The 17,547-nt window shown below is 43.8% G+C and overlaps 2 protein-coding genes across 4 annotated transcripts; both read right to left on the minus strand.

Moving 5' to 3' along the window:
* Positions 1 to 1,922: 1,922 nt before the first annotated feature.
* Positions 1,923 to 4,836, minus strand: LOC114789085 (glutathione S-transferase kappa 1-like). 2 transcript variants are annotated; one of them, XM_028978162.1, is made up of 8 exons: positions 4,589 to 4,822; positions 4,446 to 4,517; positions 4,289 to 4,370; positions 3,820 to 3,948; positions 3,488 to 3,633; positions 2,650 to 2,766; positions 2,432 to 2,525; positions 1,923 to 2,323 (listed from the first exon to the last, which is right to left on the minus strand). In XM_028978162.1, exons 2-8 carry the CDS (start codon positions 4,515 to 4,517, stop codon positions 2,280 to 2,282), a joined length of 684 nt encoding a protein of 227 aa, XP_028833995.1. In that variant the 5' UTR covers positions 4,589 to 4,822; the 3' UTR covers positions 1,923 to 2,279. The 2 variants fall into 2 exon arrangements, with proteins under 2 accessions (XP_028833995.1, XP_028833996.1); XM_028978163.1 differs by lacking the exon at positions 3,820 to 3,948 and having other exon boundaries at positions 4,589 to 4,836.
* A 1,292-nt stretch (positions 4,837 to 6,128) lies between these two features.
* On the minus strand, positions 6,129 to 14,824 carry LOC114789084 (glutathione S-transferase kappa 1-like). Of its 2 annotated transcripts, none has more exons than XM_028978158.1 (7): positions 14,753 to 14,824; positions 14,596 to 14,677; positions 7,589 to 7,717; positions 7,369 to 7,514; positions 7,187 to 7,303; positions 6,986 to 7,079; positions 6,129 to 6,889 (listed from the first exon to the last, which is right to left on the minus strand). In XM_028978158.1, the coding sequence occupies exons 1-7, from the start codon at positions 14,822 to 14,824 to the stop codon at positions 6,840 to 6,842; spliced, it is 690 nt and encodes a 229-aa protein (XP_028833991.1). In that variant the 3' UTR covers positions 6,129 to 6,839. The 2 variants fall into 2 exon arrangements, with proteins under 2 accessions (XP_028833991.1, XP_028833994.1); XM_028978161.1 differs by having other exon boundaries at positions 6,986 to 7,098.
* Positions 14,825 to 17,547: the final 2,723 nt, after the last annotated feature.

Below are 17,547 nucleotides of genomic sequence, written 5' to 3' on the forward strand. Positions count from 1 at the left end.
TCTGATTTGGGTCTGTTTTGGGTCTGTCTCAATTTCCCTCTTTTCACACATTCTGACTAAAAACTGTAACATAATGACTAGTAAATAATATAATGAAATATATAAATCCCATCTGTCAGCATGTTACAAACAAACCCTCCAGACTTCCTCATGCTTTCTATTCTCTTTTTCTGCCTGCCTGCCCCATCACTCTCAGGCATTTGTGCTGTTGCTGTGTTCATCATCTTCTCTTTGTCTGCTGAAAACTCGTATGTCCACTTCACTTCCTCAAACACATCCGGCATTACCTCTTCCTCCCTGAAACCTACCATTCTTGCTCGACTGCTGCCAAAACTTGTACTGATGTAGTGATGATGTTTCATTTTCTTATATGGATCTTGAGAACTGTGATTGGACCCAGTGTTTAAGGAAAGGAAAACATGAAATGAATAAAACTTTGTCACACTGAGGTGAAATTTTATGAGGGGCCATTTAGGAAATATTTCAGGACTTTTGTTACACAAACATATGTGGAACACATACACACACACATATGAAACACACACAGATACAAGTGAAATGGGGGGACACACATATGAAACACTCACACAGATACAGGTGAAATAGACTCTTATGTAACAAACTAAAATTTAACTTAAACGGTGTGTTAAACGCCCATATAGCATTAGTGAAGCTTTTCACATGTTCGTGTGAGTGAACATTTTTCAGTATATCCGGATTCTTGTATGGTGACCTGATTCAAAGCGATAATTGTACCGCATGCGCAGTCCAAACCGGGTAGCGACACCGCTCTCCCTTCTCTTTCCATCTGTATCATCTCAATACATCACAGTGTATACGTGTCTTCATTGGCCCAAACTCACAGGAATTAGTTAAGTAAAAAACGAACGAAAAAGATTTGAATATTCATAGTAGGCGTGCTGTGGCTGGTAGCGCGGCGGCGCTCGGGAGACAGAGAGGCTTCCGTCAGGGTGGTAGTAGCCTAGTGGTACTCGCCTATGAACCAGAAGACCCACGTTTAACCCCCACTTACTACCAATGTGTCCCTGAGCAAGACACGTTACCCTATGTTGCTCCAGGGGGGGACTGTCCCTGTAACTACTGATTGTCAGTCGCACTGGATAAGGGCGTCTGGTAAATGCTGTAAATGTAAATATCAGGAAGGGAGAGCAGTGTCGCAACACAAGAATCTAATATAAATGCCTTCCGGTTATGCTGAAATGCCTTACGGATATACTGAAAAGTTTTCACTCACAGGAACATGTGAAAAGCTTCACTAATGCTATATGGGCGTTTAACACATGTTTAAGTTAAATTTTTGTTTGTTACATAAGAGTCTATTTCACCTGTATCTGTGTGAGTAGTATAAATGCATGCTTGTCAGTTTCATATGTGAATGAGTATGTGTTTCACATATGATTGTGTAACAAAAGTCGGAAATATTTCCTAAACAGCCCCTCATAAGATTTCAAGGTGAAATCTACCTTTGCAGTCTAATCATTTCTTCAGTAATCATTTATTTGTAAACTTTTTACATTTCATCTTGGCAATTATAGTTATTGCAGATGAACATGACGACTCACTAGAGGAAAACATGAAGAGGAATACAAGAAGGAATGTACATGAAGAAATTACTGTTAGTAAACATCATGTTAAGGTTCATATTAAACATCATTCATATGCATTCCTGTGCATGAAAATGTGAACATTTGCTGAAATCTGAGGTCAGGCAAATATAATTATCAATAATTTAAGTTATAAAGTTTTATGTTTCCTATAACAATCTTTATTTGTGGATCACATCATGGATCTTCATGGAAATTTCAAATCTCAATTTTTTTTTTTTACACTGTTGTTGGTTGAATTGATGTATGTTTCTGGTAGTAAAATCTGTTTAAGTTTAAAAATTGCAAAACTCTGTGTTTGATTGAACAAGACCTTTAATGTTCTCACTGCTGGCCTGAAATCCATCCAGATTGGGATTTTTCAGAACACAATGTTATTCCTGTCAGTTTTAGGGGCTGAGCTATGTGTGTTGTACCTTTAGACATGTAGTCGCAGCAATTTTTAATATTCAACATAACTGCCAGAAATGTTACAAGTCTCTGGGTGTCTTAATTTACAATCAGAACACTTTTTAGTTTAAATTTAATCAAAGAGTGTACATGTGATATTTTTAAGGACTAGCAAGGAACACGTATAAGTTTCCTGTTTTGAACCACTATACACCATGTATACTGTCTCCACCGTGTGTTCAATTAAAGCAGCAGGGTGTTCAATTACAATCTGGAAGCCATTGGTTGAGGTCCAACCCACTTCTCTCCTAGAATTAATAATTAGATAGATAAATGAACCACACAAGAATAAATATTTTGAATGATTTGAATCATTTAAACTTGTGATGTTTAAGCAAATATATATATTTACCAACCTATACAGTGAGCCATGAGTTCAAATCTGTCGGAGCCAAAAAACATTTCAGGCTTCCCACTGATGTGGCAAACAGTCATTGGCAAACCAAATGCCTACAGGGAAGAGAAGAGTGTAGAAATTGAAAGTGGTGTGTAGTTGACATCCTAAAAATGTTGACATCCTAAATCCATACATATTTGTTGCATCATAAGTTGCAGGGGGGAAAAAAACACACACCCCATGATTCATTGCTTCCTGGGTGGTGCTCTTCAGCTTGTCCTTGATTGGCTGAGATGTAATGATCTGAAGCAGTTCCTCCACCTCCTGCCTGGAGATTCCAGCCTTCAATGCTGCCTGTAGTAAAACACCATTTTTAGACGAGATCAAACCCTCGCCTACCTTTTCTCTCCAAAAAGGGAGCAAGCTCTCTACTGGTGTCCTTTTGGGCTCAGTACTCGACCCTCTCCTCTTCTCCCTTTACATATTGAAACAGATGTCTTGTCTGAAACTAAACTGATTCCTCCTCACACAAGTACCTTAAAACCTCCCTGGACAATTTTCCAATCTCTCATTCTGCCACTGCATGCTTCCTTGAGGTAACCATGGACAACTCCCTCTCCTACTTGTCTCATATTTCCAGTCTCTCTCTCTCGCTCAAATTTATTCCTTTTCTAGAACACAGGCTATTCAGATGCTTGTCCAATCTCTGGTCATCTACAAACTGGACTACTGTAACTCACTCCTTGCTGGTCTTCCTCTTAGCGCAACTAAGAATTTCTATGATGGCCATTTACAAAATAAAAAAATTTAATTGTCAGTCAAATGCTGTAAATATAAACCTCAGAGGAAATTAAAAACATGTACTTTATTTGGCAGTGGTGAGTAAGGAAAGAGACCCATAATCGGAAGGTTGCCTGTTTGAATCCCTAACCGCCAAGGTGCAACTGATGTCCCTATGATGAAGGTACCGTCCCCACACTCTGCTCCCCGGGCGCCTTTAATGGCTGCTCACGGCTCACTAAGGTGATTGTTAAATGCAGAAGACACATTTCATTGTGTCACCGTGTCACAGAACCTCTGAGAGTGAAGCAGGCTGGGTAATGTCCTCATCTCTGTTCCAGATCCTCATCCACAGCTCCCTGGACAACTTCTCCACCCGAGTTTCTTGACCCAAATCTTTCTCTGATACAGCTGTCAGAAGACGCATTGCTGACAAGGAGCCTAGTTTGAAAAGAACAACATCATAATATATACAGAAATATATTTAAAATACCAATCAGCAGAAGGTAGGATGGCCAGCAAGAGAGATTGAACAGTCCGAACAAAGAAACAACAAATCCTGTCCTACTTTAAAGTGTCCACCCTGACATGGACCTGCTGGCAACCCTGGAAGCGGAAAGCAAGCACCTTTCACGAACATGACATGGGCGACATCAGCAGGAGTGACAAGTGGAACATCAAAGTATCTAGCAGACCGCCCCAGGTCTTTTGCCATGTACAGAAATTTATTAGGAACCAGTCCAGGAGGTTTGTTACCTAAAAAGTGGGGGAAATATCATGATTAACAAAAGCATGATTAACAACAACTGCTCAACTCCTACTAACTGATGCGGAAAACAACAACAATAATGATGATGATGAAAAAAGTTAGATATTCACTTAGAGTGCATATTTTAATATAAGGTTTGTGGATGTCAAGTACAAATTTAAAACTAATCCAGTGTAAGTAAGCAAAATAATTGTCAGAATACCAAACATGATGTAAAGATTTTAGTTTTTGAATGGGCATATGAATGGGCATGTGATTCTAATACACATTTTTTTTTTCCTGTGATAAAAATGGAATGAATTATTAGACTCGCTTTCATAAACTCACCTGAACCTTGCATTATTCCACTGAGCAGTGTGGGTCTCAGCCGGAGGTCAATGTTCCACACATTTCTATAGCGACAGAGAACCTGTGAACGAGCATGCAAACAGACATTTAAAATAAACGTCAGACAAATTCAGCTTAATCGCGGACCAAAACGCACCTCGAACCCAAGCCAGGAGTAGGGGGAGAGGACGTCATAAAACAGCTCCACTACTTTCCTGGATGCAGACATCTGCAGGGGTGAAAGAATCTGTTATTAACACTGATCACACACTGACATTAATTACAGCCAGGTAGACCCACCTTCTGAAGAAGTTTAACTCGCTGCTGCTGCTGCTGCTGCTGCCGGTTGTTTTGTTGCCCTTGTCTCAGGGTACAAAGCAGCAAAATAGGTCAAAGTTCATACGAACACGGACAAAGTCAGAGCAGCTTTGGCGACACCCTACGATCTCAACAACAGTTTGATGACGCCAGCTTGATGACTATTATAAAAGCGCGCAATAAATAACTGGTGACAGGACTTTTATTAGCTTTAGAAGTTGAAGGAAATGTTCATCCGGGTTCACTTGGCTGTTGGACTAGACCATTTTATGTCACCCGTGGTGACATAAACAGACGAATTTTTCTTGAAAAGCATTTAAATAATGCGTTTGACGCGGCGGAGCCACTTTTACAACATTTTTCAAAGCGTAAATTACCAAAACACCAACATAAACTCCCAAGATACAATGTTCGAATATTTAAACATGAGTTACAATAAATTAGTCATATATGTACAAAAAAAATCTGCCTTGGATCTTCTTCTTCTGTAAGGTTATAGAAGAACCCTATTTACGCGTTGGTATACTGCCACCTATCAGTGTATGTGCGCATAACCTGCAATCTGAAAAGACGTGGACATGAGATTTCACATTAGACCACCTTGTAGTGCTTTGAAGTTTCTGTCATTGGCTCACTAGGAGTTTAAGACTCAGTTTAAACTGCCAGTGCTACTCTAAATAGTTCTAAGTGCACATATGTTAATGGTGACCTAGCAGGTAAGGAAGCACACTGGTAATCAGAAAATAATCAGAAACCGCCATGGTGCAACTGAGGTCCCCATGATCAAAATATCGTCCCCACACACTGCTCCCTGGGCACCTTTCATAGCTGCCCACTGCTCACTATGGGTGATGCAGAGGGCATATTTCATTGTGTGTGCGCTGTGCATCACAATGAAAGTAACTTCACTTTCATGTCACATTTTACTTACAAAAAGGGGAAAGGCTATTTAGCTCGGGGAAGAGGGTGATCTTTAAAAAAAATTACACAGCCAAAGACGGCAAAATACTAAAAAGATGTATATAAAGTAAAGCTCAAAGACACAAGTCCACTGGTGGCTAATTAAGGTAGACTTCAGAATACTTGGCACTCTTGTATGAACTTCAATTCTTAAGAAAGCAATTTATAATAAAATCATTGCAAAATTACACATTACACACTTAAAGAACATAGTCAATTGAAAAAAATGTCAGTGTTCTGAATCTTAATAATACAAAGATAAGGAAAGCGTTCAAGGTTAAGTGGGGAATAAATCTGCAGTTTTGGGGTCATCTAATTCATACTACCACCCTAGGCTACACTACCCTACCAAAAAAGGCACCACTTATATATAATATGATATATAATTACAGTAATTAACAGTACAGTAGCTTCTCATTTCTTCATGGCCATGGAAAATATATGCAGTATCCAAAACACAAAAATAAAAGCATTTTCACACACACACATTTAAACAATGCTAATTGTTAAACAGCCAGTGTTGGGTCAGTTCAAACTAAAAAAGACCTGGTTTAAAGTTCAGCTCAAACAAATGAAATCAAACTAGCTTAGTCAATGGTATGTGTGTGCGTGTGTGCCCCACCCTGGGTGAATCCATGCCCTGCGCCAGGGTCCCAGGAAGGATTAAGTAGGACCCTGAGTGACTGATTGAGTGAATCTGTGACAGCATGCATTGACAAAGAAGAGAAAATGTCCACCATAAAATTGAGATGAAATGACTTACCTGTCTTCCTAAAAAATGTTTTTTTCAAAAAGACATCTAGAGTACAAAGAGTTTCAAAAAAAAAAAAAAAAAAACGTAAAAAAATGAAAACTACACATTTTAAGTTATTAGAACAATCCGAGTTATCCTGTGTTGACAAGCCTTTGTCAAACACCTACTGCAACACCTACACCTACCTACCCTGATTAAACCGCTACCTATAACCTGACCCTGGAGCAGGTTGCAATAGCGGTGTCTTCATGAGGTAGCAGCTGGATAGAAAATTTGGTCAGCCTGGCTGGGTGAATTCGGATCTGTGCATGCTGTTTTATTTGACTTCATCTAAACGTAATGTTTTTTTTAATACACCACCATGTAGCCATAGTAAATTAGTGAGTCATATTGAGTCACCAAATATCTTTGCTTCTTGCTCAAATTTGTGAATGTGAGTCTTATTTAGGGCTAGTTTCTTTGTCTACGTCAAAATGTCTGCGAATGGCCCTGTTCAAGTTCAAACAGTAGGGTATTAATTTACAATCTTGATGGTGGCGTTGTTGGTTGAGGTCCAATCCACTTCTCTCCTGGAATACCAAAGAAAATAGATGAATAAAAACATAGTTATATAAATTATTAATAATTGTTTTAGCCATGAATGTCATTTATTTATATTTACAAACCTATACAGTGAGCCATGAGCTCAAATCTGTCAGAGCCAAAAAACATCTCTGGTTTCCCACTCATGTGGCAAACAGTCATTGGCAAACCAAATGCCTACAGGGAGAAAAATAAACTGGGAGTGTGGTATGATTAAAAAGACAAAAGATGAGTGTTACAACCATACATATATGGTGCATCATAACTTCCAGAATAAAACACACCCCATAATTCATTGCTTCCTGTGTGGTGCTCCTCAGCTTCTCCTTGATTGGCTGAGATGTGATCATTTGAAGCAGTTCCTCCACCTCCTGGGTGGAGATTCCAGCCTTAAATGCTGCCTGTAGTAAAAGACAATGTCTTAGAAGAAGAAATTTAAAACATGGACTTTTTGGAGTCACAGCACCTCTGAGAGTGAAGCAGGCTGCGTAATGTCCTCATCTCTGTTCCAGATCCTCATCCACAGCTCCCTGGACAACTTCTCCACCCGATTATCCTGACCCAAATCTTTCTCTGATACAGCTGTCAGAAAACGCATTGCTGACAAGGAGCCTAGTTGAAAAGAACAACATCATAATGTCTACAGAGTGTGTAACGAGTACTCATAGGGAGAAGGAAACCCACACCTTTCTCAAACATGACATGAGCAGCATCAGCAGGAGGGACAACTGGAACATCAAAGTATTTAGCCAAACGCTCCAGGTCTTTTGTCATGTATAAAAACTTATTCGGAACCAGTCCTGGGGGTTTGTTGCCTATAGAAAGTGAGGGAGAGAGTAGAACCATAATCATCACTCATGGTGACTCACACTGAAGTTCTCAGCAAAATATCAAAATAAGGTGGGATTTCATTAATTAAAGTTTACAGAAGCCGGAGACAATATACAGTAGGGCCAAAAAGCCACCCATTGTGCAAGTTTTTCCCCACTTAAAAAGATGAGAATGGTCTGTAATTGTCATCCTAGATACATTTCATCTGTGAGAAAGTACAAAGTACAAAAATCCAGGAAATCACATAGTAAGAATTTATTTGTATAATGGTGCCGAAAATATTATTTAATCATTAAAAGTTCACCTCAATACACTGTATTGTAACCTTGGTTGCATACACTGTAGCTTATATTATGGCCTAATTCTTCCATGCTTCTCAAAAGCTGTGATGATTTGGGGGTGTTGCTGGGCACAGAGTCTTTATTGGATTGAGGTCTGGAGACTAGCTACACCACTCCAGAACCTTGGAATGCTTTTTATATAGCCACATTTCATTGCCCAGTTGGTGTGTTTGGGATCATTGTCATGCTGGAAAATGCAGCCTTGTTTCATATTCAATGCTCTCACTGGAAGGTTTATTTTGGTGTTATCTGACCACATGGCATTCTCCCAATCCTCCTCTGGATCCAGATGGTCTCTGGCAAACTTAAGACAGGCCTGGACATGTGCTGGCTTAAGCAGGGGGACCTTTCGAGTGCTGCAGGATCTTAATCCATGATGACGTAGTGTCTTACTAATAATATTCTTTGTTACTGTGGTCTCAGCTCTCTTCAGGTAATTGACCAGTTTCCCCGTGTAGTTCTGGGCTGTTCCATTTGTACCCCACAAGGTGAGATCTTGCATGGAGTCCCAGATAGAGGGAGATTGTCAGTGATTCCATTTTATAATAATTGCTACAACAGTTGATCTCTTCTCTGTCCCAGGTGTCTTTTATACAGATAACCAGTTCAAACAGGTGCCATTAATACAAGTAACGAGTGAAGGATAGAAGAACTTCTGAAAGAAGTAGTAACAGGTCTGTCAGGGACAGAATTCTTGTTGGTTTAATACTGAATAATAATACTTGGTTTAATACTTATTTTCTGGGCCTGTCACTGGCCGAGTTCGGGGACGCATTTGCAGGCCTCGGGGGGAGACCCAAATTCTGTCTACGGGAAGGTAGGTCTCCACCTCTTGGTTGACCTTCTCGGTCCGGCCATTGGCCCTGGGGTGGTACCCCGACGACAGACTGACCGACACCCCCAGTTGTCCACAGAAGTAATGCCAGAACCTGGTGATGAACTGGGGGCTGCGATCAGAAAGAAGGTCTACTGGGAGTCCAAAGTGCCGCACCACTTCTTGGAGGACTACGTCGGCGGTTCGGGCAGCTGTAGGGAGTCCTGGAAGGGCAATGAACCGGGCCATTTTGGAAAAACGGTCCACAAGTACCTTAATGGTGGTGATGCCTCTAGATCGTGGCAGTCCCGTAATGAAATTCATGGAGACATGGGACCATGGGTGATGGGGGCGAGGCAGGGGAAGGAGAAGGCCTTGGGGTCATTGCGTGTCGGCCTTGTGTACAAGCAGTGATGTATGTATGTACATCTGAGGCCAGGCCTGGCCACCAGAACGTCTGCTGAATGTTGGCCAGGGTGCACTGATGTCCAGGTTGTCTGGCCAGTGGAGTGCCATGCCCCCATTGTAGGATGCGCGGTCGGAGAGGGGGTGACACGTACGTGAGGTTGGGAGGTGAGGTCCGAGGTGGGGGGTGGTGTGTGTCATCCGCAATCACCTCTTGCATGAGGGTCCAGCACACGGGGGGAGCCTAGGAAGGACTGAGAGAGGATGGGGGAGGACGGATTGTCCTCAGCCTCTGGGATGTATTGGTGGGACAGGGCATCAGCCTTTGCATTTTTGGTGCCGGGGATGTAGGATACGGTGAATTCGAACCGTGTGAAGAACAAGGCCCACCGTGCTTGCCGTGGGTTAAGCCGTTTGGGCGTTTTGGAGGTACGGCAGATTCTTGTGGTCCGTCAGTACTAAAAATGGTGGACAGCCCCATCCAGCCAATGGCACCAGTCCTCCAGAGCCAATTTGATGGCCAGGAGTTCCCTGTTCCCGACCTCATAGATCTGCTCTGCCCGATTTAGTCTTCGGGAGAAGAAGGCACATGGGTGCAATTTTTGATCTCAGGGGTTACGTTGCGATAGTACCGCTCCCACGCCTAGACTAGCAGCGTTGACTTCAACAACGAATGGGAGTTGGGGGTCTGGGTGGAATAAGATGGGGGCCGTGGTGAATAGTTGTTTGAGTTTATTGAATGCCTGTTGAGCTTGGGGATTCCAGTGGAGTTGGGTTGGTTGGTCTTTAAGGAGGGAAGTCATTGGTTGTGCCACCTTGCTGAAGTTATGGATGAAGCAACGGTAAAAGTTGGCAAAAAGTTGGTGGGTACAGGCCAGTCAGTTACTGCGGTTGTCTTGATGGGATCCATGGCAATTGTTTGGGGGCTGATGTGGAACCCCAGGAAGGAGATTTCAACTATGTGGAAACTACTCTTTTCCAATTTAACAAAGAGACGGTTTTGTAGAAGGCACTGGAGGACCTGTCGGACATGGGAGATGTGGGTCGAGAGGTTGGGTGAGTAGATTAGGATGTTGTCTAGGTAGACGAACACGAATCGGTCCAACATGTCTCTGAGGACATCGTTGCCGAGCGCCTGGAAGGCAGCTGGGCTATTGGAGAGTCCAAAGAGCATTACCAAATACTCATAGTGTCCGGATGGCGTTCCACCAATCTTCCACTTGTCCCCCTCGCGGATTCGAACGAGGTGGTATGCATTTCGGAGGTCCAGCTTGGAAAAGATGGTGGCCCCTGCCAGGAGTTCAAAGGCGGTGTTCAGAAGTTGGAGGGGGTACCGGTTCTTCTTGGTTACTGCTTTCAGCTTCCAGAAATCAATACACGGCCGCAGTCCCCCGTCCTTCTTACCCACAAAAAAGAATGGGATGGCGGCTGGAGAGGTGGAAGGACGGATTATGCCGCTACCCAAGGATGCCGTGATGTACTCGTAAATCGGCTTTCGCTCCGGAAGCAAGCGCGAGCATAGCCAGCCTTGTGGTGGTAAGTCAGGTCAATCGGCAGGTCATAAGGCCTATGGGGGGGCAGCTCCGCTGGGAACCCCAGTAAGGAGTAGGTGGTGTCGTGTGGAGATCGAGGCATGGTCTCTGGTGGCTTGTGGGTCAAGCCGTCTTCAAGGGCCGTGGTTTCAGTTGATGAGCATGGTTTGGTCGTGGTTACACATGGAAGCATGGTTAACGTGGGGCTGGATCAAATAGGGGCAGATTTCTGCCCGTGGGAACCTGGGCGTGGTGGTTGCAGTCTTGGACCGGGGCCTAGTGTTGGGCCTAGGCAGGGAGCATGGCATTGGTTGAGGGGCATGGCCGAGTCTCACGTTGGTGGTGGATGCATTGGCGTCCTCACTGTTTGATGGTGCCTGTGATCCAGTCATTGTGGGGCTCATGGGTGGTCAGTCATGGATACCCTAACACAATGGTCATGGGGAGTCGTGGTTAAGTAGAATATCATGGTTTCCACATGATTGGGCTCGAGGCAGATTAGTAGGGGTTTGGTTTGGTTTGGGCTTTCCCTGAGCCCAACGGGCTGCCATCCAGTCCCATAACCGCACATGGTGGATCACACCGGGAGACGGGGAGCTGGAGTCGGGTGGCCAGATCGACGTCGATCAAGTTCATGGCCGCCCCGGAGTCCACCAGCACTCGCCCCTGATGTTGGCTGGGTCTGGGTTTCTTCCAGCAGAATTCTGAACCCTGGAACTCACCACTGCGTTGTACCAAGGCCTCGGGGAGGCAGTGAAAGACGAGATGGTGAACGGCGATTGAAGCAACATGCTGGACAGTATAATCACGCTGGCCACGTCCATAGACCAAGGATGGTGTAGCTATGCCCCTTTCCACTGTGCCCCAGCTGAGCTCGGACTGCAGTGAGTGGACATGTGCCAAAAGGTCAGCGAGAGCAGAGCTGATCTGGAGAGGTGCGCGCTGGAGCTGCGTGTCTTGGTGATCCTGGATTGTAACGTGCTGCAGCTGCAGGAACGCAGTCATCTGACCGAGCCTCTCTTGCATGGTCAGGAGATGGCCCGCTCTTACTGTCACTGGCCGAGTTCGGGGACACATTTGCAGGCATGCTTGGAGTGAGGGAAGAAGTCGTCATACGGGGAGTAGACATTGGATGAGCTGGGGAGGAGGACCGTAGGCGTTTGGTCAGGGAGAGAGAGGCCAGAGGTGAGTTGGGACGGGAGTGTAGCCGTGGACGCAGAATGGCGGGGAGGGAACCCGGGCTCCGTGGGGGGTAGCAGGGATGGAGGTGAGGGAAGGAGGCTAATCTGGTGGCAGAAAGGTGGAGTAACATGTGAGATCGTCTTGGCAAAGGGGGCAGGCAAACTCAATGTCAATTGCAGGCGAGGGTCATGGTCACAATGTAGAATCCGTCCGGAGATCGGGCAGGCAAGGCTCGAGGTCAGGGACAGGCAAAGGTCGTGGATTCTAATTAGCTGGGCATGGGTAAATAAGACTAGCACCTCTGGGATAAATTCAACTCAAAGAGCGGGCAGTGTCTCCTCAGGGTTACCTGGCTTTTATACTCTGCGCTGCCCGCTCTCATTTCCGTTTCTGAGTTGCCGTCTCCCTGGCTAGTCTGGTGCTCTCTGGTGAGCTGGAGGTGAATTGGCTGGGACAGCAACGTATACAAATAAATATGACCATATGGTCACATCCGCGAGCTGACGTGGGAATGAAGCACAGAAACGGGAGTCCCTCCCTCCATGGGCTACGTCATCGGAGACCAAGCAGCACAGTCAATGGAGGAGGTGGGGTGGATGGCGGCAACCACAGGGCTCCTGCCCTGCTGTGTCCTCCAACCGGAGGACCCGGACCCTCTACCTGGATCCCAGACGTCATCCCGCATAGTGACTTCGGTCCCTCCAACCTTCACACGAAAGTCAGGGTACGTGCAGGCCCTGTCTCTGTACGTCCCCTCTGATGCTTCTTGCATCGCTCCTCCGGCAACCACTTTCTGCACCCCTGGTTGGTGCCTTCTGGTGACGTGCAGCCCCTGCCACTGCATGTCCCCTCTGATGCTTTCGTCCCTGTTGGCAGTATGACCAGCTGCCCTCCCTGCACCGTGCAGGAGGCGGTCCCAGTTTACCGCACCCCTGGATGGTGCCTTCTGGGCACATGCAGCCCCTCTCACTGCACATCCCTGCTGGCAGTGTGATCCTCTAGCGACCATTTACTGCACCCCTGGATGGTGCCTTCTGTCCACATGCAGCCCCTTTCACTGCACATCCCTGCTGGCAGTGTGATCCTCTAGCGACCATTTACCACACCCCTGGATAGTGCCTTCTGGGCACATGCAACCCCTCTCGCTGCACATCCCTTCTGGCAGTGTGACCAGCTCCCCTCCCTGTGCTGCGCAGGGAGGTGGGGTAGGGTTCGATCCATGGCTCGGGCTCTGGCCGATTAAAGTCCGTCCTCAGTAGTTCCAGGAAATCCTGGTAACCCATCTTATCTGTCTCTCCTCGTTGTCCCACGCTGACCCAGTCAGACGCATGAGTATGGTGTTGATTTTCTGTGCGTCTGAGCTGGAGAGGTGGATTCCCCACAAGGCAGTCCCAGCAGTGCAGTTGCTGGCTGGCAACTTCCCGTCACCCTCTTCCACTCGCTTACCTCCGCGTTTCGCTGTCTGCCTCTCTCTCGTCATCCTCACACCACCGGAAATCACGTGGGTCCCCACAGACCTCTCGACGATCACGGATGGGCGCGATGGGTGCATCCATCCCGGTACCCACCAACTCGCGTCATCCTCGCTCTTGTCGTCGTCCGTGTCATCCCAGTCCACGGGGAGGCTTGCCAGCAGAGTCACTCTGCCCACGTCACTTCCTCGCTGCTGCTGATGCCCTCGTCCTTGCTCCGTCAACTCACCCACAGACCCTGCTTCCGGGTTTTTCGGATCACACGGGGATCAGTGTCATACCGCGGCTGCGACATTCTGTCACGTCTGCAAGCTGACGGGAGAATGAAGTGCAGAAACGGGACATACTGGGAACAGGATTTTATTAATAATAATACAAAGGAAAAATGGCACGAGGGCCGATAAGGGGCAGAACAAAAACAAAGTCATGTGGCGATAGCCAGAACTGAAAACAACAATACACATACGTTGAATGGTCCATATAAAATGTCGCAGCCTCCGAATGGCAGCTCAGAAGTGCCTTATAACCACCCTGCTGTCATGCAGATTGGTGCCAGGTGAGTCTCCAGCTGCACCTAATTGTGATGTGATTTCATGGATTTTTTTACATTCTGTCTGAAACAGTTGAAGTATTCCTATGATGAGAATTACAGACCTCTCTCAACTTTTTAAGTGAGACAACTTTCACAATCGGTAGCTGCCAAATACTTGCAGCCACCGTATATCATTTATATGGACTATATTAATGCTGCTCAAAGTTCACTTTCAAGTTACAGTAGATATTCCTTTCTGAAATCATGGAACATGTTTATAACCAGAATATGCTGCGACAAAGTGTTTACAAAAATGTATGGTGCAAATTTTACTCCACACAGGTTCTTGGATGTGAAATGTAAGCAATTGGCAATAACCTAACAACTGCATACATGACTTAAAAGCCAAACCTCATTCCAGATTTCATTCCAGTCTCATGTTTTCATGTTTGTTGCATAACTATTGTTATGGATTTTGCAATTTTTGCATAAATTTAAGGCATGCATTTACAAAATCAATTGCTCTGTATTTGAAGTGAGTTGAAATGAACAATTTATTAATATACTCGCTTTCATAAACTCACCTGAACCTTGCATTATTCCACTGAGCAGTGTGGGTCTCAGCCGGAGGTCAATGTTCCACACATTTTTATAGCGACAGAGAACCTGTGAACGAGCATGCAAACAGACATTAAAAATAAACGTCAGACAAATTCAGCTTAAACTCGGACCAAAACACACCTCGAACCCAAGCCAGGAGTAGGGGGAGAGGACGTCATAAAACAGCTCTACTACTTTCCTGGATGCAGACATCTGCAGGGGGGAAAGAATCTGTGATTAATACTGGTAACACACTGACATTAATCACAGCCAGGTAGACGCACCTTCTGTGGAAGTTTAAATCCCTGATGAGTGACAGGCCACTGGCTGTGTCTGGGCTGTTTTAAAAGTGCAGCCCTGTTAAAGAGTAACTTTTACGAAATTCCGGTGTGCATTGTCTCAATGGCTGGTGCACCCAGTATCAGGTAAGATAACATAAAATTGAACCCTGACCATGGGACAGATTGAGGATCAGAATGTACTGATTCATTCAGGTCATTTATTGTAGATATAGATATGTCCTGTTTATGGCTCATGGCAACAAATTATGGACAATCTGGAAGGTTTAGCTTTGCGTCCACTTTAGCTAAGATTAGTGATAGATAGAAACACAGTTTGGAGAGGTATCTCAAAATTAATAAATAAGTACATATATTGTCACTCTGCACTCTTTAGACAGTATGTTTTGATTAATGTCTGGGAGATTCTATTTTGTAGTTAAATTGCTGCATACTTAGTTACATACTTAGCTTTTGCCATGTGTTTTGCATTCTCAGTTCAGATTGTGTCAATTTGTTAAAATGGGAGCTTTCCGCTCAAAGTTTTCTTCTCTGGTGTCTTTGTCCATCATCTTCTGCTGTTGCAGCACTATGAATGTGGTGACTATGGCCCTGTCATTTGCATTCTTTTGAATTTCAGTAATCAAACAGTGCTATGGGCATTCTCTTCTGTTCTGCCATCAGCAAGTTTTTTTTAACACAGGGGAGAAAATATTTTGGTTAATCTCAGCCCAAGTGAAGTTTCATATTTAAGGCTTTATTGTATTACATGCCTATATCCTAAATGCAGATAGAATATATAAGAGTAGACAAAATACTGATTCTTCAGTCACAATTCGTCAATTATTTTTGTCAAGAACATATTCACAGTGCATTTGTTTTTGTTGATGTTTAATAACTCAGTGGGTATTCATTAAGATATTATTAAGTTTAAAGTAGCAAAATCTTATTTGTCTTAGAATTTTATATACCTGGATTATGTCACTCCTTAGTCTCCTGTGTGTGCGGCTGACCATATCCCAGAATGACTTAAATGACCTGTTTGCAGACACTCTACATTAAAATTGGTAGTAGCATGACAAAATGTGAGGGGTATGATTAATTGCAGTGTCTTTATTAAATTAATCAAATTAATCAAAATTAATCAGAACACCATCAGGCCCCTGTAGGGCCTGTCAAAGCCCATTGAGACATATTATAAGTGATTATGGGCTATTTAAGAAATACATGTTGTTGATGTACTCATCCAGATCTTTTTCATACTTAGAATCCTGAATTTCAATGTGCAGATTCCCATTAAGTATCTGTACATCACATTTCTGATTCCAGCTTCAATTTCATCTGCATATTATCAGCCCAGGCAGTTGGTCCCTCAGAATCTCCAAATCAAGTAGTACAGTGTGGGCCATTTATATGGCTACACTTTAATAAAATGGGAATGGTTGGTGACATTGAACACATTTTATAAGTGGTCAGAAACTTACTCATGAAAGAATAAAGTTACATTAAAACACACCAAGCACAGCATTATTGTTCTTGTGAAATTACCAATGAATTTGGCCACTATGGTGACCACCCATCTTGCCCCCTCACATATATTAATGTGCCACAAACAGGACGTTAATATCACACACCATTCCCACTTTATTAAGGTGTATCCATATAAATGGCCCACCCTGTACAACGGGCCAATAAATAAAACCCTACTTATAAAGAAAAAATAAAGAGAATGACACAAATACTGAATTTCACAAAGTTTGCTGCTTCAGTGTTTTTAGATCTTTTTGTCAGTTGTTTCTGTGCTATATTGAAGTATATATTTACAAGCACTTGTACTCACCAACACTCTCACTTGTGTTAACAAGAGGATCACTGAAATCATCTCAACCCTTTTGTGTCAGGGTTGAAATGCAGTGTAAATGGGATTTCTGTGATTAAGTTCATTTTCATGGCAGAGGGAATTCATCTGATCTCTATTCATAGCATTCAGTATATACAAATTGCAACAAAAACAGAAGCAGCAAACTTTCTGAAAACCAGTATTTTTGTCTTAAAACTTTTGGCCACGGCTGCATACTGCAAGGCATCGGTGGCCCACCTAAAATTTATGCAAACTAACTTCCATTTTGTTTTAGATTCAGCTTCCAAATTATTTTAATTGTTTTTAATTCTTTGAATGGCTCTGACCCAGTTTATCCATCTGAACTCCTGCACTCTTGCATGCCATACTGTTCTCTCAGGTCTTCTATCTGTACCAAAATCCTGTTACAAACTCAAAGGTTATTGGGCTTTTGCAGTTGCAGCTCCACTACTATTGAACGACTTGCCAAGAAATGTTAGGTAGGCCCCTTCACTTACAGAGTTCAATCCCAGCCAAAACATTTTTAGCCCCTGTTTTCCAGTGTGAAGTGGTGATGTGATGCTTTTGCACATGTCTATAATAACAGAATAAGATTTATTACTCTCCTAGATAGTTTTCTGGATATTTAATTACTGCTTTAGTTACATTTGTTTCTTTTATTCATTGGCCTATGTTCAACCATGTGTCAGTGTTTTTAATAAATAAAATTATGGTATACTTTTAAAGGCTTGTTTGCATGGATGTCTGTGAAATGTTCTAACTCCCAATCCTGAAAATGACAACAGGGACAAGAGAAA

Source organism: Denticeps clupeoides, chromosome 4 (assembly GCF_900700375.1).
Source record: "Denticeps clupeoides chromosome 4, fDenClu1.1, whole genome shotgun sequence".
Taxonomy (NCBI): domain Eukaryota; kingdom Metazoa; phylum Chordata; class Actinopteri; order Clupeiformes; family Denticipitidae; genus Denticeps; species Denticeps clupeoides.

Bases quoted from the DNA above. Each gene is read 5' to 3' on its own strand.
- LOC114789085 (XM_028978162.1), bottom strand. From the start codon at position 4,517: ATGTCTGCATCCAGGAAAGTAGTGGAGCTGTTTTATGACGTCCTCTCC. The intron at 3,949-4,288 runs GTGAGTTTATGA...CCCACTTTTTAG, and splicing joins TGGAATAATGCAAGGTTCAG to GTAACAAACCTCCTGGACTG. The intron at 3,634-3,819 runs GTGCTTGCTTTC...TTTTCAAACTAG, and splicing joins CCATGTCATGTTCGTGAAAG to GCTCCTTGTCAGCAATGCGT.
- LOC114789084 (XM_028978158.1), bottom strand. From the start codon at position 14,824: ATGTCTGCATCCAGGAAAGTAGTAGAGCTGTTTTATGACGTCCTCTCC. The intron at 7,080-7,186 runs GTGTGTTTTATT...TTCTCCCTGTAG, and splicing joins AGGAAGCAATGAATTATGGG to GCATTTGGTTTGCCAATGAC. The intron at 6,890-6,985 runs GTTTGTAAATAT...TTGGTATTCCAG, and splicing joins GCTCATGGCTCACTGTATAG to GAGAGAAGTGGATTGGACCT.